This window comes from Mustela nivalis, assembly GCF_964662115.1.
Source record: "Mustela nivalis genome assembly, chromosome: 13".
NCBI classification, from domain to species: domain Eukaryota; kingdom Metazoa; phylum Chordata; class Mammalia; order Carnivora; family Mustelidae; genus Mustela; species Mustela nivalis.
Window position 1 is genome coordinate 82,556,504 of NC_139032.1, and position 26,201 is coordinate 82,582,704.

A 26,201-nucleotide genomic window follows, 5' to 3' on the forward strand; every position below is an offset into this window, starting at 1 on the left:
TTTTCAGTGTTCCAGAATTCATGGAGCACCACACCCAGTGCTCCATGCAATATGTGCCCTCCACAATACCCAATACCAGGCTCACCCAACTTCCCACCCTCCACCCCTTCAAACCCCTCAGATGGTGTTTCAGAGTCCACAGTATTTAATTTTTTTAACTGTATGCACATTAGCACCTCCTCCCAAGAACAACAACAAACAGGAAAAGACACACTTAAGTTTAAATCTAAGAAAGTATGAATGGGAGATGGATGCTGAAAACCTCAAAACACCAAAGAAAGAAACTAAGGAAGTCCTAAATAGATGGGGAGATGCACCATGCTTATGGATTGAAAGACTCAAATGTTAAAATGTCAACTTCTCCAAACTGACTTATAAATTCAGCTCAACATTAATCCAAATCCCAGTAGGATTTATGCAGTAAAGCAAAGGACCCAGAATAGCAAGGACAATTTTGAAAAAAAAAAAAAAAAACACAGCTAGAAGAATCATGCAACTGACTTACTATAAAGCTACAGTAATCAAGACAGTATGGTAGTGATAGACTCACAGACCGGTGAAACAGAACAGAGTCCAGAAAAAGACCCACCCAAATACAGTCAGGTTTTTAAAAAGGTACCAAGGTAATCCATTTAAGATGGGACTTTTCAAGAAATGGTGCTGGAACAACTAGACATCAACATGCAAAGAAAAAAAAAAACAACTCTCAACCTCATACCTTAAAAAAAAATTTAAGTCAAAATCAATCACAGACCTAAATGTAAAATATAAACTTCCAAAAGAAAACAGGAGAAAATCTTTGTGGCCCTGGGGTTAGGCAAATGGTTCTTAGATAGGACACTAAGAGTATGATCCATAAAAGACATATTAAACTTTATCAAAATTATAACCTTTCGCTTTATGAAGAAACACTGCTCCGAGAATGAATAGACAAGCCATAGACAGGGAGAAAACATCTGCAAATCGTAACTGACAAAGGATTTGTATCAATACTTTAAAAACTCTTAAAACTTTGGGGCACCTGGGTGGTTCAGTTGGTTGAATGTCCAGCTCTTGATTTCGGCTCAGGTCATGATCTCAGGGTCATCAGACTAAGTCCTGTGTGGGGCTTCATGCTCAGCGGAGAGTCTGCTTCTCTCCTTTCCCTCCACCATCCCCCATCCCCGCTCACACTCCTGTGCACTCTCTCTCAAATAAATAAATGAATCTTTAAAAAAAAAAAAACCTTAAAATTCAACAATAAAGAAATGAACAAACCAAATTTTTTAAAGAGTTAAGAGATCTGAATAGACACTACCAAAAAATGGAACACGGTTGGTAAAAAGGCCATGAGTAGATGCGAAAAATCACGAGTCATTAAGGAAATGCAAATTGAAACCATAACAGATTCCACTAACACTTAACAGAATAAAAACTAAGAAAACGGTGACAATACCAAATGCTGGCGAAGATGTAGAGCAACTAGAACTCTCAGATATTGCTAAGAGAAATGCAAAATGATACAGCCACTGGAAAGTTTGGCAGCTTCCCGTGAAGTTGAACGTACGCTCAGCACACAACCTAGAGATTGCACTCCCTGACATTTACCCAAGAGAGACAAAAACTTGTGTTCACACAAAAATCTGTATGCAAATGTTTATAACAGTCTTATTCAATAATCACAAAAGCTAGATACAACCCAAAATGTCTTCACTAATGGATGAAGAAACAAACTGTGGTTGTACCTATATGACAGAATGCCTACTCCACAAGGAAAAGAAAGAAGTCACTGATACATTCGACACAGATGGATCTCAAATGCATTTTGCTATGTGAAAGAGTCCAGTCCCTCAAAGAAACAGATATGATTACATTTTTTAAAAATATTTTATTTATTTATTTGATAGAGAGAGATCACAAGTAGGCAGAGAGGCAGGCAGAGAGAGAGGGAAGAAGCAGGCTCGCTGCCGAGCAGAGAGCCCGATGCGGGGCTCGATCCCAGGACCCTGAGATCATGACCTGAGCTGAAGGCAGAGGCCTTAACCCACTGAGCCACCCAGGCGCCCCAGATATGATTACATTTTAATGGCACTTCAGAAAAGGCAAAACTTGGGATGGGACAAAGACCAGTCATTGTCAGGGGTTAGCAATGGGAGGAGGGTTTGGCTACAACCAGCAGCACAAGGAAATTCGGGGGGAGTTATGGAACTGTCCTTATCTTGGTTGCAGCAGTAGATACGGGACTATGTAAATTGGAAACTGAAAAAGTATAATTAATAAGTCAGAGTATCTCTTAATTTTGTAAAAAAGAAATAGATTTTATTTCTCTAACGAACTTTTTTGATTGAATCTGTTTAGAAATGCAGGCTTGGGATCAGAAGAATCCTGTCATTTTTTTTTTAGTTGTATCAACAATATCACTTTAGTTGTATCACTTTAGGCAAGCCACTTCATCTCTCTGATCCTCGGTTTCCGCATCTATACAATGGGGACCACAGTGGCCTCTCCTAAGGTCATTGTGAGGATTAAATGAGAAATGGAAAGCATTCAGCAAATAGTAAGCATTTAATAAATATGAGCTGTTATTGAATTTGTAAGCATATTTTAGCAAGGTTTTTTTTAAGTTATGGAAATAAAGGACATTACATTCACTCAAAAACCAGAACTACTTTAAGATTATAAGATTATAATGTGATACCTGAAACCAACAGAGATCCACTCTTCAGAGGAAATTGTTTGAAATATAGAATGACTAACCATTTACACAGTTAGCTACTATCCTATGCTTTTCTTAGGAGGGTTCAATATTACAACTGATTGTTTAGTTATGTGTCTATCTTTAGACCCCTGAGCCATGTGAAGATGGGAAATGTGTATGTCTTATATTGCTGCATCCCCAGTGCCTACAGGGGAAGATCCAGACCTATAGACACCCAATAATTGTCTCCTTAACCTATATTAGACAAGGCAGAAAGTACAGGATGGGGGCAGCAAAAAAGAGTGGAAAGCATATGGGTTTTAGAATCAGGTGACAATATTGGTTAATAACTAATGTCCAAGGCTCCTTTTCCTCTTCCATAAGATGAAAATAATGTTTCCCTTGCTGATTCTTGCGAACATTCCATTGCTGAATGGAACGTACTGACAGTCAGCTCCCTGAACACAGTGGCTTCTACCATGGCAAATTCCTGCCTCATTCTCTTATATTAACACACCCCAAGAGGGGACTGGGAAAATTTCAAAAATAATAAAAATTAAAAACCATATTAGAGTTTCAGTTGGTTACCAGGTAGAACTTGTATGGAGATCAGTACTACCAAGTAGTAACATGTTATTTTTTGATACTCGTAACAATCCTTTGAAGGACTTATGACTATCCCATTATATAGATGGAGAAAAGAAGTCAAGAAGAGTGAAGTCACGCTTACGGAAATGTAGATTAAAAGACAAAAGACAAAAAAAAAAAAAAAAAAAAGCTAGGACTTGAACCTTCTGAGTTTACATTCTGGGCTTTCTCCCCTAGGAGGATCAAGGAACAAATCAAAGGACACACCTCATCTAAAGGCTCGGTGACCTCCTGAGTACCAACCAGTTGATGAACACTAAAATACTCCAGTTTCTATTATGATCACTTCTAAATGCTCTAAATGTCTCCATTCAAGGAGGAATACATAGTTACCATTCAGAGTCCCTACTATTTACTAGGCACCTTGCTGATTTCCAAATACTCTCTCAAACAACAATACCTCGGGCCAAATCCTTATGTCTGAATTTCAGAGATGGGGGAGAAATGGTTTCTAGAATTTAGATAACAAAGATCATAAGCTGGCAAGTGGAAGCTCAGAGTCAAAACCAAACCTGTCTTATCCCAAAGCTCCTGTTCTTCCCCTTATATCACAGTGCTCGCTTCCAGAAGCTTTATGATATTCCAACGATTTTTAAATTTCCAAAGAAGCCAGCTTCATGATTTCTTCAGATCACCTTCACTTCATACATAGCACTCAGTATTCACCTGGACATCCAGAAATTATCCTTTCGAAATAATGAGTCTTGGAATATATAGTTCCTTCTAGGAAGTTTTTATTATTAACCAAGAATTCAGAATTGCCAAAGCAACATCCACCTTTCGATTAAAGACAGACTACACCTTCTCTATAGATACTATCTAGACACATGGTTCTGATGAGAAGCAACATTCCTCACAATAATTATACACGCCAATAGCAGTGTTGTCTTAACTGAGGCTAAAAGCACAAACAAATGAGAAAAAGGTCTTCAAAAGTGTTTGCAAACAGATAACCTATAAGAGATGAAATATATTGTGAGTTCAGAAGAGCTAACATGATCATTTCCATTTTACAGAGGGAGAAAAAAAACAGCATCTTACCCAAAAAGTCATATAGCCCATAAGTCTAAGCAGAGTCGAGATCAAAGGCCTTTACTGTCCTAATCCAATTCTACATCAGGGTTCCAGGCTGGGTCATGTTACCATGTTGCAAGGAAAACGTCCCTTGCTGTCTTAGCTTCCCCAGGCAGAGATATCAGGGGAAAAGATGACAACAGCAGAGACCCACTGTCCCTACCTACTTTAAAAAAAATGGACGAGGGCATATATTTAATGTTTTCCATCTAAAAGTGACAATAAGTGCTAATAATCAAATGCAATTTAAAAAAATGTTTAAATACTGCCGTGCATTTACAAGACTGTACTGAAACTTGTATAATCCCTCTGATCATGCATCTCAAACACATTCATGGGAATAAGGGAAAAAACATCCGGGAAACAAGAACTTTAGCAATAAAGCCCTAATGAGCTCACTGGAACTTAAGAAGTTGGTATGATTTTTTAAAAATCACAGAATATTTGAGTCTTATGGGATGATGACGACTATCTCATTCAACTCTCTCATTTTACATTTGAGGATTATCCACATCAGGCACCTGGTCAGATGTCACTGGCCTATTAGTGGTACATGTATGAAGCTTGAACCTGGGTCCTAAAACTGTTCTATTCTGTACATACTAACACTGCTGCCAATGAAGGCTGCCTCAATTGATTAAGATCAGTAGCCTCACATTGGCACTTAAAGCTACAGAAAGTCAATGTAATTTAGTCAGCATTTTTAAGACAATTTCATTAAATCCAATGAGATGAGCTAAAGCAGTAGACTAGTTAATACTACCTGAGTTAGGGTTATATTAGGTGGGAATCACTGTTGGCATATAATATGGAAAACATTCAAAAATGTTTAAATTTAACTTTGAATTGAACTCAGTCCTGAAAGGGCAGCTCACCAAGTAATTGACTAGTCTGAATTAAATTTACTAAGGAAATCTAGATGTGTCTGGAAAAAATGTAACAAAAGCAAAGATTTTTGTGTGCATCCCTTGATCTCTAAAATAGGATTGTATGACAACAGGACACCCCCTCTCCCACCTCTGAAAATAAACTTCTAACTCTCCATTCTCTTTGAGGGACTTAGCAGCCATCCAGGGCACTTCAAAGGGGGCAAACAGTGGATTGCTGTAAATTATGAGTGACTCCCATCCTCTGAAAATACTTTGAAAACAATACTCTTTTAAAACAAATACACCTCAATTCCAAGTACATAAATGGACCACCATTTGGCAACTGTTACCCAAATTTGCCATTTACATTCGAAGCTGTTATGTAACCAAAAAATACAAATATCCTTCTGGGAAATTTACATGAGAAAATTCTTTCGAAGACCATGTAAAAAGGCCCACTAGTTTAACGATCTTAGCTGAGAAAACTTCCTATAAGAATGAGAAATGGAAATAAGAGGAACAATACCCAGAATGAAAAGCAACCGAACATATTAACATTTATCAGGGGACTTGTAACCAGCATTTGTTAAAAAGGACTTTAAGATTAATAGCTAAAATAAGATGAGACTTAATACATATATTTACTACCCTATATGTTTGTTACACACACAGATCTCGAAAATAGTCACTAAATATAACTTACAACCCTAAACAACTGTTTGCGGATTCTCCTTTTACAAAGTAAAAACCTGAAGATAAATAATCATCCCAAAGACGCACACTGCTGACATCTGGGTCAGATTACATCAAACACTGCATTTCTGTTCAAATAGCGCAAGAGAATAAAAATTTTTTTCCCAATTTAAACCTGTCCCTAGAGCCATAAAGAATGAAAAACTGCCGAGTCAACAGCTTCTGGGTTTGCGTGTGTGTGTGTGTGTGTGTGTGTGTGTGTATGGGAGGGGTGTTTTTGTTTGCTTGCTTTTCATTTTTTACTTCACCCATTTGTAATACGTCGATGTACTTTTCTCTCCCCCTCCAACCCCCACCCTGCAACCATTCATTGGCTACGTAATGCTCTGAACTTGCACTTTGAATTATTATGGAACAAGCCTCATATGCTAAAATGCCAAAAGAATTGGCTACTAGCACAGAAACCATTTGAAGGACACCAGTAACTTTTGTTAAGGCTATTGTTTTATAGTTAAATGCCATTCAGAGCAACTTGAACTGGACCTTTCTACTATCAAAGAGAGCAATTCAGTGGGTTGCCTGGGATTTGGCTGGCAGGCCATCCTAATATTTATCTGGGGACAACCTTCATCTTTGGCTAGAAAATACGAACACAGAGCTTGAAATTGACCAAAGTAAGGAAAGTAAATACTACGGGAAAGACTTAATCTGGATTTGCTGGAGCTATTACGCAAATGATGGAACCCGTAATACTTTGTTATAGCACACTTGTGCATGTGCGTGCATGCACATGCACATATATATAAAAGCAGCTAAAAATAATTAGTGTGGCTTTTAGCTAGAATACAACATTCCAACCTTCACCCCAATCTACAACTGTTTTCAAAAATAAAGTCTGAAGGACATAACCAGTTGTCCTTCCATACTCTCAAAAGAATCTGTTTAACCACTCCGATTTCAGTGCTGCTTTTCATTAGCAAAAGGTAGGAAAAAGGGAATTTGTGAATTTTCGGAGACAATTTCAGAAGTTTTAAATAATTATCTTATAGATCCTAGACCAGGCAGTGCAGTTAGGGAGTAAGAAGTCCTAACACAGAACGTGTGGAGAAGAGGGAGAGACAAGAACAAGCATACCCTGGGCTTTCTTCCTAAGCTTCAGCATTCCTTATCTTCTTATTAAGAATAAATTTTCAAGCATTTATTTTTCTAAGCTCTACAACTAACTTCCTATCCCAAATAAAGATAATCTTCAGATATAATAAAACTATGGGGGAAAGGCAGACTTTGTAGCATCTGGAGTGACAAATTGAGAAAAGAAATGTGGTGACCCACAGAAAAATCTCAGTCCGGCTTAGATCTGACTTGTAGCTAAGTTAGCTCAACTTCTCAGGTTCTCCTCTTCTGAGATGATGAACTCATACTATCATTTTTTTTTAAGATTTTATTTATTTATCTGACAGAGATCACAGGTAGGCAGAGAGAGAGGAAAGGAAGCAGGATCCCTGCTGAGCAGAGAACCCAATGAGGGGCTCGATCCCAGGACCCTGGGATCATGACCTGAGCCGAAGGCAGAGGCTTTAACCCACTGAGCCACCCAGACGCCCCTCATACTATCATTTTTAATGAGAGGCTCATATCTGTCTTTGATGTGTGAAAGACACTCCCAGCTGGAGGAGAGTACAAGAAAGATCTAAAATATTTGCTTCAGCTGCAAAGAGCTATTCATGAAAGTTTAGAAAATGAGGTAGCATCAGAGGGGGAGATATTTAGGAAAAGAATTGCCATGCTCTCATCTTGTGAACTCTGGGGGGAGAAACAGTCCAGTAAAATGAAATCTGACAAATCATCTTCTTCCCTTTACTACACACCCAAATTCTTCACCCTTCTCCACCTCGTCCAGAGTGCATTCTTAACCCCCAATAGGCAGGGGACAGAAAGCGGGCTTCCCAGAATTTGCTATTCATACTAAACACCAACAGTGAGGCTCACACAATAAATACATGGGTTAGGAAACCCAAGAAATTCATCAGCTCATATAGAGAAGTTTTAGAATTAATTCTTCTAAGTAAGTGTTTGTTTGCTTTTAAAGATTTTATTTATTTGTTTGACAGAGAGAGAGATCACAAGCAGGCAGAGAGGCAGGCAGAGAGAGGAGGAAGCAGGCTCCCCGCTGAGCAGAGAGCCCGATGCAGAGCTCGATCCCAGAACCCTGAGATCATGACCTGAGCTGAAGGCAGAGGATTAACCCACTGAGCCACCCAGGCGCCCCTGAGTAAGTGTTTTTAAGGAGGAGAGGATGTATCGTGAAATCCTGTACGAAGGGGAACTCTTAACACAAATTTGAAGAATTCTAGAAAATTCCCTGTACTGCTTCATGTTCTGAGATTATGAGCATTTCCTTTTTGTCAAAAAGCAAGCCAAAGGAGAATATGGCTTTTTTAATCACCTATTTAATCTATCTAAATATATTTTCTAACAATCCATTCTTAGTTCAGTGTTCAGAATGCTACCACTAAACAATTTCCATGGGCCACTGAAGGTTTTTTTTTTTTTTTCAATTTAATGCAAACAGTAACTATTAACCATATTGACATATTCGTAAAATATCACAAAGTAAAATACCACTCTAATTCACCATATTACACAGCAGCTACATAAGGCAAGAAAGTCTACGGGAGAAAAAATATTTACTTTTGTCCTTGGCATTAGAAATCCACACAAATCTGTAGCATTTAAAATTTCCAATACAAAGTATTAAATATAGACAAAGATATAATCAGTAATGAAAGGAGGCTCTATAAAGATTTTCTATGCAGACTCTGGGACATTTTCAATCACTCTTAGCTGGTCTACAGAGTAACTACATTCCCTGAATGAGTAGTGAAGAGTCATAGAGGCAGCAAAGCATCTGAGACCTTTTCATAGGATTTCCTTTTGATAGAAGGAAAAGCGAAGCACATGATGAAAATATAAGTTCCTTCCTGGGGGGAAAGAAATTCTGTTACTAACTCCCAAATTCGATGCATTATATAACATTTTTACCCGTATATTAACAACTTTACAAAGTAGGTCTCATTATTTTATAGATGTGGGAAATGAGGATCAGAAGTCATGTGTTTTCATTTGTCCCATGACTAATAAGTCAGAACTTGAATCTAGTTCTGACTAAACCTAAGAGCTTTACTTTAGAACTTGAAGTGACTCAGCATGAAGGCATCATCTACCTTCTGTGGGAGGAATAAATGCTGTAAGGGTTGAAGAAAGACAATTGCGACTGGGATATTTCACCAGTTTTATTCATTCAACAAATACTTATGGAGCACCTACAGATCAGGTGAGAGAACTCATAGATGTTCTCTCTTAATTACACTGACAATCTCATGAAGCCTCTAGGAAATTATATAATTTCTCTTCCCAGAGTTTCCATGTTCCTAGGGCCTATCTGCCATCAATTCCTAGGCCAACATGACATTCCTTTTCTTTCCCTCACACATGCCTGGTTGAAATCACGCCAACCCTCAGAGATGGCTTTGCTAGAGTATTTATGTTAAAAATAACTATTTTAACAGCATAACTGAAACTAAATATTATTTTCCAACAACCAAAATTTAATAAATGGTTAGGGAGAGAGATGGACAGATAGGATTGTGTATCCTGGGATGACAGTTGATAACTAAGATAGATTTCCTACCCACCATCAACATGTTACAGTATTAAAATAAATAAACTTTGTAAGCAGAATAACTGCTTCCTCTTTTTAGTATGATTATCTTACTCATTTTTCCAAACATTCTATTTGCCTCCTTGTCTTTAAATTCAGATAATGTAGCCTTTGGATTAAAGACAAAAACTAGGGAAGATACTTGTTTCTTGTCTCAATTAAGATGCTGGTTTACAGAGGCAGCAAATCGTCTAAGGCCTTAAGATTCTTTTTCATAGCAGGAGATAAGAAACTGCTTCACTTCTTCATGCCTCAGTTTCCTCAACAGATACAAGGAGGAGACACCACGGCTGTTTCTTCAGCTTGAGAGAAACTAAAATCTGTCACATGAAGCTCCTGAGTGGGTGGGTGCTGAGTACCATTCAAAACCAACAATTCCCCTATCTCAGTTGCAAGTTCTTACTTTATATCTGAGTCAACATAACACCAATGAAAAGATTAAATGAAGGGTTTTGAGGGGAGAAGGGAGAAGCCAGGCTCAACACTACTGAAAAGAAAGGGCAGCTTTTTTTCCCCCCCCTTATATTGAGACAGAATTCTGAATTGTCCCAGCCAGAACACTAGGAAGACGTGTGCAATTCAGGCCAGAGTGTGGCTTTTGGAGTGAAGGGGTATCGCAATGCTCTGGAGTTCAGTCTCCCCCGCACATACACAAACACAAGTGCACAGCGCCCCAACGCTGTTTGTCCCCTCGGCCTCAGAGCCCTGCCAGTTGGCAAACCCAAGCCAGGAAGTTGTCAATTCCAATTGCGTTTAAGGCCATGTAGTCCTATTAAAGAAGCCTTGCTGGTTAAGGGGCGTCCTCTGTTTCCAAAGCATGGGAAAAAAAAAAAAGGGCGCTCTGCTTAGATTGGAGCTGGCAACTTTCACTGACTAGAGTTTTCAAGGAGCTATGAATGAGTTTAACAAAGGAGGTCTGTGGCTAGTTTCTGGCTGAAGTCCATGTCAACAGTTTTTAAGGTCACAGGCCACACTAACTAACATTTATTCCCAGCAGACCCTGTTCTAAACACAAGCTGTAAGTAGTACAAATTTGGAATTTCTCTGTAATCCCTTGAGATATTCCTGATCCTTCCACATGTTTCTGCCCAATTAAAAACAATTCTCACTTTGCACCACAAGAGAGGCCGAGCTCAGCGATCTCAGTCCATCCTTAGGGTAGATGAACAAAAACCTGGCAAATCAAAGAGCTCGAGTGGAGAAGGGAAGGAATTCAGCTGGATCACACGGAAAAGTGCAGACAGCTCCCCAGGGGCTCAGTTTGTGAAAGAATAAAACGGGTTATGACAGAGATCCTGAGGCCATAAAAAGCAGGTTTGAGGCACGCACTGGGAATAGATTCCTAGTCCCCTTACACAAATAAGATAGAAAATTTCTGAGAATATTAAAAGGTCAGCTAGGTGAGTAGAGAACAGCTATAATCGATAGGACAGAAATTAATACAAACATTTCTCAATTAAGATAAACTCTAACTCACTTTTAATATTTTCAAAATCAAGATGCTTCCTGAAATCAATCTGAAAACTTAACACAGCCCTCTTCTCCCCCCTGTGAAAAGCCATTTTCACGTCAATGGTGCATTTCACAACTGATGGTGTTATTTTAAATCTTGCAAGGCAACACAGGAATAATGACTTTGAGCTGAGTATCAAAAATCTCACTTAATCCTCAAGGCTACCTTGGGAAGTATCTTCTATTTTACGGATGAGGACACGGACTCAGAAAAGTGATATGACCTGCTTACATTCCTAAAGGAAGCAAGTGGTAGAAGGATAATTTGAACACAGATCTTCCCAGGGCTCAAAACACAGATATTCCCAGAGCTCAAATCTATACCACAAATGGGGGGGAGGGGGAGAATAACACAGACCCACTAGAGTATCAGTCATCAGTTTGGTAGTTAAAGCGTGTTGTTTGTAACTTCTATATATTTGGAATCATGTGTTATATGAAGGTAGCTACCATTTTCCAAGCTAAAAAAATACATAAATTGTGGTACAATGAATATTTGGATTGTTCATGAGAGGATAAAACTGCCAGAAGAACTACTCATTAAAGACATAAAAAGGGGCATCTGGGTGGCTCAGTCGGTTAAGGGTCTGCCTTCAGCTCGGGTCATGATCCCAAGGTCCTGGGATTGAGCCCCTCCTCAGGCTCCTTGCTCAGGGGGGGAGTCTGCCTCTCCCCTTCCTCCCCATTTGTGCTCTCTCTCTCTCTCAAATAAGTAAAAACTTCAAAAAAAAAAAAAGATGTAGAAAGAAGAAAATTAGAAATGCCCATAATCCCATTACCTAATTATTCTTATTGTTAATACTTTGTTATCTAAGCAACCCATCGTTTTTTCTATGAATTTTTTACAAATACAGATCATATCATAATTCCTCTCTTGCTTCTTCTGTATAACAGTATGTCCTAAATGTTCCTGGTAACATTAAAGGATCAACAAAAACATCATTTTAATGGTGAATCGGTATCAGAGTTTTAGCTCTCTCCCTCCACAAAAGGTTTTTAATTTTTTATTCCATATGCTACAAAAAACATCCTCATATGCATATATATATATATATATATATATTCATTCCTGAGTTTTCCTTAGAACAGATTCCCAAAAGTGGGAATAATTTAAGGGTTTTGAGTATATATTGCCAATTGTTTTTGAGGAATGTCAAACCATTTACACCCTCCCTTACCAACTGTGTGTACATGGCCATCAAGAGTCATCTTTAAGCTGACATGACCATGTTCATGCAGACTTGGTTACGTAATGCCCACACAAATCACACCTATGCAAGGACATGATGTTCCAAACTGGTCTGTCCTTCTAGCAATAACTCCAGCACTGTGTAATGTTGTAAGGTGCCAATGACCACCCTGCCAGGATCTTTGCTTATATTATCTCTAATCCTCACTAAAAAAGTAGATAGGAAAAAATTAAGGCTCAAAAAGAGTAAATAGAGCAGCAAAAAGCACATGTCCACATTGGCAGCACATAGGATTCAACCCCTTCCTTGACTGTGACCGTGCTCTCCAGGACATGCTACCTCCGAGTTCATCCTACCGTTCCAAAGATGCTCAGCCTTCCTCCCACCTCCCCATGGGCTGCCTTTTTACCCAGCAATGCCTCTTTAGAGAATGAGCTCAGCGAAGGAGGACAATACCTAGATCTCATGGGCTTTGAGAAAGAAGAGAGCAGGTCTCATGTCTTCTCCAAGAAGCAAGGAATAAGCAGTAGCACTGTGGGACTACGGCACTGCTCAACACAGCTGGCGGAACCAGAAAATGGCACTGCCACTTTAAAAAGCAATTTGGCATTATCCAATAAAACTGAAGAGAAACAAGTCCTACGACCCAGCCATTCAATTCCTAGGTTTATATGCCAAAAACCTAGTGCCTATGTACACCAGGCTACCTCTTCAGGAATGTTCATAAAAGCCATGAACTAGAAACAGCCCAAATGGCTACCTACAGTTGAATGCTTCAGCAAATTATAGTATAGTCATACAATGTGGAATGCTACAGAGCAAAGAAAACAAACAACTCTAAGCAAAAGCATGGTTGAATCTCCAGTGTTCAGGAAAAGAAATAAGATTTAAATCCAGATTGTATAATTCAATCCAAACAGAGCTCAAAACCAGAGAAAACGGTATCACATTACTTAGGGATATATACACATGTGACAAAAATTATTCCGGGGTGCATGAGATTTCTTACATAGGTATTTGCTATATAATTAGTAATGTGTACTTCTATTTACATATGAGTGCACATATATGTACATCTTTATATACTCATGTATACATACATGTGTATGTGTATGTGGTTTAACTCCATGTACTTTTCTATTTGCAGATTTTATTTCACAATTTGCAAAAGACAGGCACAGGGTTGTAATTAAATATTTACATAGCAGACAATAATCAAAGAACTTTATTTATCAAGTCTTCACTGTTTTAATTAATCTTCACTACAATATTCTGAATTAGTATTATCATCAATCCACCACTGAAGTAACTGAAACAAAGATAAACGATGGATAAGCGAAAACATTTTTATTATAAAGGCAATTTTTAAGATTTAAAAGAAAAATCAAATATGGCACAAGTGTTCTTTTTATTACAAGTACTGAATCTGAGGAAAGGGTGAGTTCAGGGAGGATCTCCACTATATGAAAGTTAACTAACTCTTCAAATATAAAGATCTAGAATTATAGTATCTGAGGAATTTTAATGAAAAGTTAAAAAAAAAAAAAGAAAGAATAAGATATATATAAAAATAAGTATTGTCTCCAGTGGTCAGAAAACACTGGTTATCTTTAATGAGGATGATCAATATTTAGTATACTTTCATATACTAATAAAAAAGTACAAACTAAAAATTTCTCTAAAGCTGGTTTCCAAAACTAGAGTTCTTCTAAACAGAGGTGACCATAAAATTTCTAACTGAGCAGGAAACTAGACCCTAGCAAATATATTTCCTTAAGTCTTTTGGCTTGGGATTGTTTTTGTTTGCAGTGGCTTTTTGTTTTTTTGTTTTTCAGTCCCCCAAAGACTTCTTGCTTTCCTATGGGGTTAAAATTAAAAAAAAAAAAAAAAAAGAGAGAGAGAGAGAGAGAAGAAACCAGTCATTAAGAGCTCAGGCAAAAAAGTACAGGGCACTAAATTTCACCCAACTTCGTTTTCCATCACTTTTTTAAAGGTTTTTTTTTTTCTTAATGTTAAGTTTTTTAGAGCAAGGGCTTTTTGCTGCATTTTGGGCTCATTAATACACATAAAGAGCTAGTTAAAATACCAGACTGAATAAATGAACAATGGGACAATTAACCCCACATACAAAGCTCCGCCCACTTTACTTCAAAGGCATTTGAAATAGAATAGATTAGAAACCATAAACGATGCCTCTCAGAATTAATTTTATAATAAATATTGCTTTATGTTATAGATAAGGGGTTAAAAATCTCCGCAGCGGAGCCTAACACCTGTGAACTGAGTTAAAGGGCAACTTCCCTTGGTTGTGCTGAAGATTACTGATATTTTCCTGTACATAAAGTTTTAAGATATGTGTAATTTGTTCCCATTCAGAATGTAATTATTCAAAAATCAAAAATGTATATTGCGATTTAACTTTAAAAGTATTCCCTCTATGCTACGTTACTGTTTTTGCCATGTATAACTCATACTGATGAAAAGAAATTAAAGATGTAAATATGGAGAGGAAAAGTAAACTAAGTACTTTATTTACCACTCGATTTAATGAAGACTTTTGATACTATTTCCATATTTTATGTTCACTGTTTTCAGAAGTTAATAACTATTCCTCCTCGTCAAGAAACTGGTAATAGCTCATGCCTTAAGATAGAAAGTAGATGAGGGGTTTTGGTTGTGTGTGTGTGTGTGTGTGTGTGTGTGTGCTTAAACAAAATTACCAAAGTAATTAGCCAAATGACAAAGTCACTACGGCAAATGCATTTTTTAAAAGAATCTAAGTTTCAGCAAAAAATACTTTCTCAGATTTTCCTAAGAGCTTTCTTCTCTTATAAATCACACAGTCAAAAACATTCTCAGGAAAGAATATTTAATGACATGCAAAGATGCTTACACTATACTACATGAAAAGGCTAGATACACAACTATACCTACAGCATGATCCCATTCAAGGGAGAAAACTCCTCTAGTCACTATTAGAGCCATGGGGTGTTAAATCATCGCTTCTCTTTTCTCAAGTTTTCTAAATTCCTCTAATGAGAAAGTGTATCTTCATAATCTCATAAAATGACATCCTGAAAAGAAGTGGTTCATAATTGGTTATGAGAACTCTAGGATCTTCCAACGTTAGATGGCATAATGATTTTTGTTTGACATGATGTAAAGAGGTACACAATTACCTCAGTCTCCTGGAGCTTCTCCATGAGGGACAAATGCTAGGCTTCCCACTGCTTCTAAACTGATCACTGGAAGGGCCAGACAACCTAAATTCAGACTCTTCTTTGTATTCACAAATCTAACTTGCTCTTAAAATAAGAGTGCAGCTTAGATCCAAAGGGCAAGTTTAGGTGTGAAGCATATTGAGTTATTTTCTTTCTACCTCCTGCCCAGTGAAAAGCAAAGATAAGGCTCAAATGAATGCCTTCTGCTTGTTGTTGCTGTTATAGGAAAGTGGCTTGCTTAGGGGAAGGCAGGGGGAGGGTCCCAAAATATTTGCTGACGCTCAAACTCCACTAAAAAGCATCAACTGGCTTCTCTTGTAGAATGTTTTCCATCTCCCAAAAAAGGTTCCTCAGGAGGAATTCTTAAGACTTTTTCAGAAGGCAAGCTCAGTTTTACTGGTTTTCCATTCAAACATACTTTGCTTCAGATTTAAACAGAACTGATCATTTTCTTTTTAATGATATGGTTGGATAGTTCACAGAGGCTGCAATGACGCTGCCCTTGATGCTAACTGGAGGTTACTGAGTTTAGAAAACCCTTAGATCCAGGTGGCCTTGGCCTTATTCTCCTGAGCTGAAAGGATCATTGCCATATCCTGGACAAACTCTGGACTGGGGGGTCAAAAAGACCACTATTAGCCAGCTAAAGAATTTGGGACAAAAATCTCTTTTCAGGTCTCGATTTCATGATTTATAAAACGAGGGTGGGCTGTGGTATATTATTTCTAAGAACTCTTTTTGACAGCTCACCTCTGAAATCATTGTGCAGTGGCAAACTACCCATCAAGGCTCCTTTAACTAAATATATACAGAGAGATGAAAAAACTTTTGAAACTTGTAATGGCTGCTTTGGTGGCAAGAAAATAAAATTTGAGTTCTGAATCAGGGCCAAAAGTAAGTTACTAGAAATATGCCCAAAGCTGTTGAGAGCATGAGCTTTGGCTTGGATTTGGGGTTCCGAACCAAAGTCCCTCCCCTACGCCTGGTGAGATCTCAAACAAGTCACCCTATTGCCCTCAGTCTCAAGCCCTGACTTATCTATAAATGGAGATAATTTCATAAGGTCACAATAAGATTAAATGAGAATTATGTAAGCCACCGGGCAGATCAAACGCTAATGAATGATCATTCCCCCCTCCTTTCCAAATCCTCTGTAATGAGTTGTCCTGACTCAGTCTACCCATCTACAAAATGGAATAACAACATTAACCAACAGCGGTAGTTGCTAGAGGTGACAAGAGGAGTGGTGTATGGGGGTAGGGAGGTGGGGAGAGAACCAAAGTGCCCTCCTGGAGTTCCTACGGTGGTTTCACCTGTTGCTCTGTAGTAAGCTTCATGAGCCTTAAGACAAGGAAATCCTCTGTTCTCAAAACAAACCAAGAAAATATCATGGTCTCTTGTAATCTACAACTCATTCAGTCTCAAAATAAAGAATTTCTTTTGGCCAAAGTCTTGAAGTTTCCCACATCCATAATGCTGGGCTCAGATCGCTTAAGGGAAGGCTGCTCTACGCTGGTGTCCTTTGAAAAGGACCAGGAGGAGGAAAGAAGTTTCCTCCTGAGGAAGGCAGCCCTGAGGCTGGCTGCTGCCACAGAAGACACACCTGTCTTTCCAACTGTCCAGCTTCCCAGCCCTCAAACAGCAGGCTGCTAGGAGAGCAAGGACAGTTTCATTTATTTCCCTTTCTACTCTTCAAAGGTGATTTTTTAAAAACTGGACGGCTTGTTACTATTGTTGAGTTGTGGCTCCCCAGAGGATTATACGTTTCTAAGCATGAAGGCATCTGCATGGCAATAAAACATTCAACATTCCCCAACCAGTACATTTTTTTTAATTAAGAAAAAAAAAAAGTTATCACCTCCCACCAAGGGATGTGATGAGCACACTTCCCATGCAAACCTTCCAAAATACTAAAGATCTCCAAAAGGGTCTTAAACCCTAAACCGTAAACCCAGAGCCTCCACAGACCCACTCCCACGGGTTCAGCCGCTGACAGATCCACAACGGGCAGAACTATAATCTGCCATAGCAATGGGGCCTTCTCCCAGCTGACCATTCAGAAGACAACACCGTTCCCACCCTACTTTTACAGGGAGGCATTAAGAAGAAATCAAACAGCTCCAGAGAGATGGAAATATTCAAAAAGCAGAAGAAAGTCTTCCGTTAAATAATATGAAAGATCCAGGTTTTCCAAATGGTGCTTAAGGCATTGGGGAAGAAAGGCTGATTTCTCCCAGAGGGGCCCCAGCTTTGATGCCCAAACTGCCCTCAAACATCAGGCTGTGCCGTTTTGTATAGCAGGGTACCCTCAGGCGAGACAACCATAAATAGCTTAAAACAAGAATAGGAGATTCCATCTGTTTCTGGAATATTTCAGCAGCACCTGCTTTCAAGGTAAAAATCTGGGAGCTGTCCCCACAGCCTTCCTTCCCAACTCCCTTCCCCATCCCCCCACACACTTATTTTAAACCAAAGGAGCTAACACACAATCCATCCAAAAGGGCTTCTGCCACTGCACCTGCCTAAGGAAAGAGCCCTTTGATTTTTCTCCTGAACTGTATGCGTTGTTTTAAAAACACTGGACCAGTTAGAGAAACCGAGGTTCTTAAAACCAGACTCTTTTATTACTTCTAGTTTCTTTTTTTTCCTCTGTGAAAACTGAGCTTTTCTGTGTTTATAGTAGAAATGAGTACCATGCGGATGAAAAAGGACGTAATAGTTGTGTCTGCCATTAAGTCAGAAAGTGTTCCAGAAGGAAGATGGTTATCACTTAACACAATTAATGTCTAAACACAAGCCCATATGCCAACTTGCATGGAAAGGAGGACAAAAATTCTCCAACAGGGTCCCAGGAACATATTTCATTGTTAGAACAACAATGACAACAAACAAACCTAAAGTTGAGGCTTGAAAATTCCAATCGAAATCAGAGTGGTACCCCCAACGTGCTGGGCAGCGTCCCTCTAACAATGGCCAGAAAATCCCAAGCAGGTGCAGATGGCAATTGCAGGTTCAAAAAGCCATTTTCCCTTTGGTCTACAAACATCAATGTTTCCAGTGCCTGCTCTATCATCTGATGATGCTTATTTGCTATGAGGTAAATCCAAATTCTTGAGCATGTCCCACAAGGGTCTTCCCAACCTGTCCCAACTCCAAGACATTTATGGCATCAGCTCCAGCCGCCATCACGTTGGTGTTCCGTCTCGCCCAATCTTTCATTCTCCAGGCCTTAACAAGACAGTGCTCACTGCCTACAAAATTCTCCTCCAGTTCTCCGGTTAAACCCCCAGTGGTTCCTTAAGATCCAGTTTAACTGGAAACCATCAGCAACACTTCCCTGATTCTTCAAGCCAGGAAGGGGCAGTGCCAAACCGGTGACCCCAAGGAAACTTGCACAAAGCATATTTTTTTTAAAGAAAGGACTTATCACAGTATATTTTGCTTCTTTACTTAGTCCCTTCCCAAAGACTCTCACGGTGGCTCCTGAGACAAAGGATGGCCAAAGGGAAACAGATAGAGGAGGTGGGTATCAAAATCTGAGGTGTCCAGGGGATGGTGCGCTCAGAAGCACATTAAATTTTAAATTTGGTAAAGAAACAAAAGTATGTATTGTTTTCAGTTGGTAAGACCAAGTTTAAAAAGTTCAGCTCATCAAAATCTTGAAATGAACAGGATATCTGATTCAGTTCTCATGGGGGAACCTACTGCCTATTTTGGGATAAACAAAGGCTAAAGACCAAATGTTACAACTGCTCATTCCTGGCATGTAGAAGGTACTAAGGTACCTCCTAACTAAGTAACAGTTAAAACATCAAACTAAAAAAATCTTAGATATTGTTTTGATGTAACAAGTTATTTCTTCCCAAAATGTGTAACAGGTCCTGAACAGTTTTATATGGGTATACATATAACATATTTTTAATATTTTATTTAGTTACTTGAGAGACAGAGAGTGAGCAAGCACAAGCAGGGAGAGAGGCAAAGGGAGAGGGAGAAGCAGGTTCCCTGCTCAGCAGGGAGCCTGTTTCGGGGCTCGATCCTAGGACCCAGAACCATGACCTGAGGGGGAGGCAGATGCTTAACCAAATGAGCTACCCAACACCTCTTTATATGGGTATAAAGACAGTATTCCTCAATATACTTTAGGTATATTTGGGAACACAACAGATAAGACTTCCTCAAGATTTAAATAAGATTCTTACACATAAAGGAGAAAATTGTAAAACATAATTATTTTTAAAGTTCCTTTATAAAGAGTAAACAAATTTAGTTCTTGTATGACATCTCTCCCATAGTCCACTGCCCACAAACAACAGAGTTAGGACTTTGAACTCTTAGGCTCTTCCTCTTCCCCCAAAACCAGAAGATGGCTATAAATAACGTATTTCATTACAGTTTTAGCCTTGATGGAACATGGGTCATTCGAACAAATCAGAAGCTGTGAAAAAAAATTATGGTTCTAGGTCACTTTATGCTCTTTGAAAGACTTCAGAGGTAAATGCTTATACCACACATCAGACTCAGCTGGTGCTAGTGGCACATGCCACCACACTCACACACGCTCCTGGATGAGAGGAAGGTAATGAGGAAGGACCTACCCATAACTGTTGTTCTCCTAGCTGTGCTCTTAATCCCGTATTGACTACCATGCAGCACAGAATTAAATAATATTATGGCCAATCGCAAGGAAAAGTAAAACATTTTACAAAGAACTAGTCAACTGTGGGAACACCTAACGCATTTGACTTTACACACCGTGGTATTTGTGTTCATGAGACTTGTTTATACTCTAGCACAACTACCTTTCTGTCAGAGTTAGCTGGTGATAGAATTCAAACCAATTTTTAAAAGACGTTTAAACACTGGGCTATGGATCAGGAATTCTTTCCTTCATAAAACAAGGATTACTAAGTGCCTACTGGGCATAGACATTCCTCAATATACTTTGGGTATATTTGGGAACACAACAGATAAGACTTCCCAGGCTTCATGGACGTTACATTCTAGGGGGAAGGAAAAGACAATGCTTCTTACAATGAACCCAAGCGTACACTGTATAAAGGATGTCTACGAACCTTTCATTGCAACATGAAGTTTGCATTTTCAAACATGGGCCAATTCTTTATGGGCACAATGGCTGTCACTCAACAGCTAGATCTCCTTGGTGAGATTCAAAGGTAGTACACCTCTTACAACTAACAGACATAAGTTTGAGAATATGAACCACATCTCCCTATAAATAACTGTATTTCACATTTTCTCTTGAACTGGTGTCCCACAAAGCCTGTCCTCTCACTCAGTGTCCTGTTCTTCCATTCAAATGGAATACATCCCGTCTCTGAAAGCCACGCACACAGTATCTTGGCCAAGCACTGCACTAAGTGCTGGAGATACAAAGTTGTGCAAGACACAGTCTTTATCCTTAAAGAGTTAATTTCAGAGTAACAGGAGGAAGAGGTAAAAAGAAGCTCAAGGTTTGTGAGTGTGTGACTGAAGTTCGCAGAGCATGCTGGGTGCACCCAGAGGAGAGGATGATTACCTCTGCCTGAAGAACGCTGCCGTGGGTGGATGGATAAGTGTGTGAAAGCAGAAAGGTCCAACAGCTCATATGGGCCGGGAAGCTCATAGGAGCCTGGGAGAGCAGTCCGAGAAGAAGTGATCCTAAGAAGCTAAATCCTGAAACTGGGGAAGCTATGTCTGCACAGACACCATCACCGGAAGTTATGCCTCCCATGGGAAGAAATGGAAAGCAAAAGCAGAGGTGGCTTAGGAGCAGATGAGTTAGAGGACTGGGCACATCAAGAACAGTGACTGGACCTCAAGGCACTGGTTAACTAATGGAAATGCATCAGGGGGGTGGGGGGGAGCAGAGGGTCCAAGCATTTCCAAATGGCAAGGAGACCAACAGTGCTAACAGAACCCTGACCCAAATCACACCTGCGTTCTCCCGGCAGACCTCTCCAGTGAACACGCTGCCAAGTCACTCAAGGTTAAGAGCAGACCCTTCCATTCATACGCCAGTCTCAATTCACCAGTGTTCCCAATCCAAGCCACAGGGAAAGTGCCCCTGGGCATACCTTCCACATACGCACAAGCTGGAAGAGATAAAGTGAGTCCCCCCGACCCACTCATGGCCCAGAATTTATCTGGACTCTATTTTTAACCACAGTCACTATCCTCTGGCATTAGAATATCAATAGTAAGAAGCCATAGTGCCATGGAATTGCCCTGTGCATTATATATAGCATTCTGCAGCGACATCAGTCTCCCCAGTTAGGCTTGGGACCTCCTCAAGGGCAGAGACTAGCTAACAGTAGGCACTCAATTAAGAGCTGACAAACAAATGAGTGAATTAACCCACCCCCTTTTCCCGCAGTTCCAAGCTAGTATAACGGATAGAAAACACACCAATGGCTGCTATTTTTCATTCTAAATGATGGCAACAGGAATGCTAAGCAACCAGCTTTTTGTAAGCACGACACCCATGACCTCCATGCAGACACACGCAGTCAAATACTGGAATCAGAGAAGAGCAATTTTTAAATTTGAATTTTTAAGTAAACAGTTTTCCAGTCCCAGAAATTTGAATGACTCTGATAGTGTCAGTTCAGAGTACGTCCCAGCTTTGAAAGGAAGAAACACTGTAAACCCAAATATTCTGAGAAAACAAACAAAAACCTTTCTGCAAAACTTGAACAACTTGTCTTAAACCTTCCTCTCCTCTAAATGACCATATAAATACACAGTGCCCTGGCCAAGGCTGAAACCGAACAAAAAATGGAAGAGAAAATTCTATTTAAAAAGAGAAAACAAAAATTCAACATTGTTGAATCAAAAAAATAAATCGTTTACATCTGACTCTGATACTCTGGGCAGGTAAGCCCTGGGCCTGGGCTCCTGAGGTAAGCTTGAGAGCAGCTGCACCACTTAACCTCACAGACCATCTGGGCTGTCCCTCCTTCCTGTAGTCTTTCCAGCAGTTGCCCTCGAGGGCCTGAATTACAGATGTGAAGCCTGGTGAAGAAGAGAGCTGACTTTGCTGATTAACAAGAAGATTCGTGTAGAGAAACGCAAACGTAATAGCCCAGACTGACAGTTACTCAGCAGAGGCACCTCAAAAGCCCCTCTTTCTCCTGCAGTGTGAGTGTGTGTGTGTGTGTCTGTCTTTGGGGGCTGGGGTGGGAGGTCTTTTCTTGGTGAGGAGAAGAAGAAAGTCCAAAAATGAATGTACCAGAGAACCACTCTTTCTGGAATTCACAGAGCCTGGCCTTTTATCCCTGGGCACAAGCCCAAGATTGGGGACCCGGGTTTTGTCAGGGGCGCCTCCCTGCTGGCCTGCCCTGGGCTGCTCCACATGAGCAGAGAGAGACAGGAGGCAGGCCCCTCTGACACCTACTTAACCGAGGCAGACGGAGAGGAGAGTGTGTGGGATGCCTTTACTTCCCCCAGAGGAGGCGCCCAGCAGGAGCCCCCAGAGCCAGCAGCTCCAAAATCGGATTTCCACACGTCCTCCGGTCCCAGAACACACCTTGCCCCTCTGGCAGGAGGAAACAGAGCATTAAGCAAGTGTGGCTCTGGTGTGTGAGGGGGCTTTAGAAGACCTAAAGAAGCCTTCTTCCAGGATTCTGTACTTTTTCCAAACCTCTAGAGAAGTAGCCAAATTGGGAAACAGTTCCTCCCTCACTGACCCACAGAGGGCAAGGGTGTTACTTTGAGGAGGACGCAATCAGTGTCTGCAAGACGTCCTGAGCTACAGACACATACTTTATTAATAATCTTACATACACAAAATGTCCAAGGGAAAGCCTAACAGGCTAATTTCTGACAGCTCCAGATAACAGCAGGAGGAACTGAAGCCATGCTGACTCCCCAGCTTCCACATACTCCACAGAAGCAATGATCCCTTTCCCACCCAAGGGATGTGATGCAAATAAATAAATACGATTATCTGCAGAACTTAAAGTGCAAGAACAACACGGCGAAGTCCTTCTCCCCAAGTGCAGTGACTTGTGGGAGACAGATAGGAAAATGGGAAGAACAGCTGGGAAATTTAATGACAGAGGAACGACGCAAAGGCCGACACTGTTTCACAGAACTAGCCAATAGCCAAAGCCACTCTCCCTTACCTTAAGATACAGAAGCAGCTCTTCGCTCCTGAAGATAAGCGGCAGAACCCGAATCTCTGTTTGCTGTCAATGTCAGTGAGCACGAACGTGAAGTTCTGGCCAACTTGGCTCACTGTGAGGCTGCAGCAAAGACAGGACAAAGGGGGAAAAATGAATGTGCAGTAAGTTTCTTGATAAAGCATCTGATCATGACAAGTCGTTGAACCTGTAACATTTCCTTTCTCAGTGGAACTCTTTGTAAATGAACTCGAAATTTACACACTTCGAGGAAACAGACTGAGCTAGTTTAAAAAAAAAAAAAGAAGAAGAAGAAGAAGAAGAAAAGAAAGACAGCAAGCAGCCCATTCTAGTGACCACCTCCCTACCCAAGCAGCTACCAAACCTGCTTACTGAGTTCAGGCAGGTAGCCCTGCTAATCATCCCCCCACATCCTGAAAGGAGCATTCTATTAACCTCATTTTATAGACGAGGAAATAGCCGGGAGCAGCACTGCCTAAGGTGCCAGCTGGGAAGCTGCAAAAAGCTGTGTTTGAGACCAGGCCTCTATGATGCCAAAGCCTACTCTGCCAGCTTGCCGCTAACGGTTCTCCCCAGCTATTTGCCTCGTCGGGGAGCAGTAATGACAACAGCATTTAAGTGTCCACTTCGTGCCAGGCATCAAGTTACACACTTGATAAATAGCATCTCCCTTACTCATATTAACCCCAGAAGTTAGATGATGTTCCCATTTTACAGAAAAGGAAATGGAAGACTGACCAGGTAGGTAACTGCATCCTACTCTCAGAGCTTCTAAGGAGAGATAATGCATTCCGGAGAGCAAGGTTAGCTACTACTTTCCTACATTCCTGTGTCTTGCAGAATTTTTGAATTTATGAGGAACATACATTTTACAGGACAGAAATGCCCAATGTCTTTTTTATGATTTTATTTATTTATTTGACAGAGAGACAGGGAGAGAGAGAGCAGAAACACAAGCAGAGGGAGTGGGAGAGGGAGAAGCAGGCTTCCTGACGAGCGGGGAGCCAGATGTGGGGCTCGATCCCAGGACCCCAGGATCATGACCCGAGCCAAAGGCAGACGTCTAATGACTGAGCCACCCAGCCACCCCGAAATACCCAAAGTCTTAAGGTGAGGTGCTTAGAAATGGAAACGGGCTTTAAAGAAAGAATAAGGAGAAAAAAGCTAAAAGTTCCCACATGAATGCAAAATTCCGTTAAAATGCCACAGATAAGAGTGACATAAAGTAGGAAATATGTTTCAAGCAATAAAAAAGCATACTACTAATCAGATTAACCTAGAAACTAGGTTTGCAGGTGCAAAATGTTTTAAAGACCACTTTCTAAAATCAGCTTACCACTTAGCTTGGATTTCTTTCTAAAAACTTAACTATTCCAAATCCTGATACATAAATTTATGCTAACATAGTATTTTGAAATTTGACATTGAATTATTCAAAGGAACTCATTAACCTATATTGTATTTTACGTACATTGTATTTTACAAAATATTCTCAAATTGACAAAATATTCAAATCAGTGCTCTCACCTATAATTTACTTTCTAAGTTGCCAGCAGAAATGAAAATCATTCACCAGGCCTTTTCCAAAGGCAGACTTATGGAGTCTTTGGATACAATATGAATTAGTTTTTCAAATATGGATCGCCTTCCTTTCTAAAACTCCCTTATAGAAACCACATAAGCAAAAGAAAATTAAGGAGACTTTCAAGGTATCCCAGCACAAAAAAGGTCAATGGACCTTACCTGGTCATGTTTAAGGAAACAATTCCATCCCCTAGAGAGTGGTTAGAGAGTGCAAGAAAATAATTCAGAAAGAAAAGAAAGTGTTCCACTCTCCTTGTTTAACTAGGAAGGTGAGCGAAAACAAGGTGGCAATTTAAAAGCAGTGTGGTAATAAAACAGGTGTAAGTAATGCTATCCCTCCACCATACACAAGCCAGAAGAAGGAACACATTTCTATAAAAGTTATAGAGCTGTCCAGGGGACACCAAACTCTACCTTCTTATGGCTGTTATGCTTTATCAATAAAGCTTGGATACTGTGTTACTATGGTGATTTAATACTATGTTTTAAAGGGGGATTATATGATTAATTTTAACAAGGTTGAGAACTGAAGATGTGTGAGAAACAGGTTTCTAGCTCACATAATTAAAGTGATTGGGGAGAAAAGTGGGCCTCACTGGGGGAGGTGAAAAACTTGAATTATTAAAATATTTAAAGCAACCGGTCACAATGATTCTAAGTTGCAAATAAGGTCATGCTTTTGTGAAATATTATTATGTGAGCATATAAAATATGACTGTTCATTATTTTAACTCAGAGTCTGATTTCCCTTCTAGAATGTTTGAAATAAAACATCCTAGAAGGAAAGGGTATTGATAGGACTGAAAGAAAACACTCTGAATCTCTACGAAAAGGACACAGAATGAACACAACTCGTTTGTGAATTGAG

At 39.9% G+C, this 26,201-nt stretch overlaps 1 protein-coding gene across 16 annotated transcripts in view; it reads right to left on the minus strand.

Annotated features, from left to right (window-relative positions):
* DENND1A (DENN domain containing 1A) overlaps positions 1-26,201 on the minus strand; it is a 496,373-nt gene that overhangs the window by 312,912 nt on the left and 157,260 nt on the right. For 13 of the 16 annotated variants that reach the window (XM_082695480.1, XM_082695471.1, XM_082695473.1 and 10 more), the window contains one exon: positions 23,732-23,851. The exons of the other annotated variants lie outside the window; for them this stretch is intronic. In XM_082695480.1, coding sequence (XP_082551606.1) covers positions 23,732-23,851 — 120 coding nt within the window. The remainder of the gene's footprint in view (positions 1-23,731; positions 23,852-26,201) is intronic. 16 annotated transcript variants of the gene reach the window in all.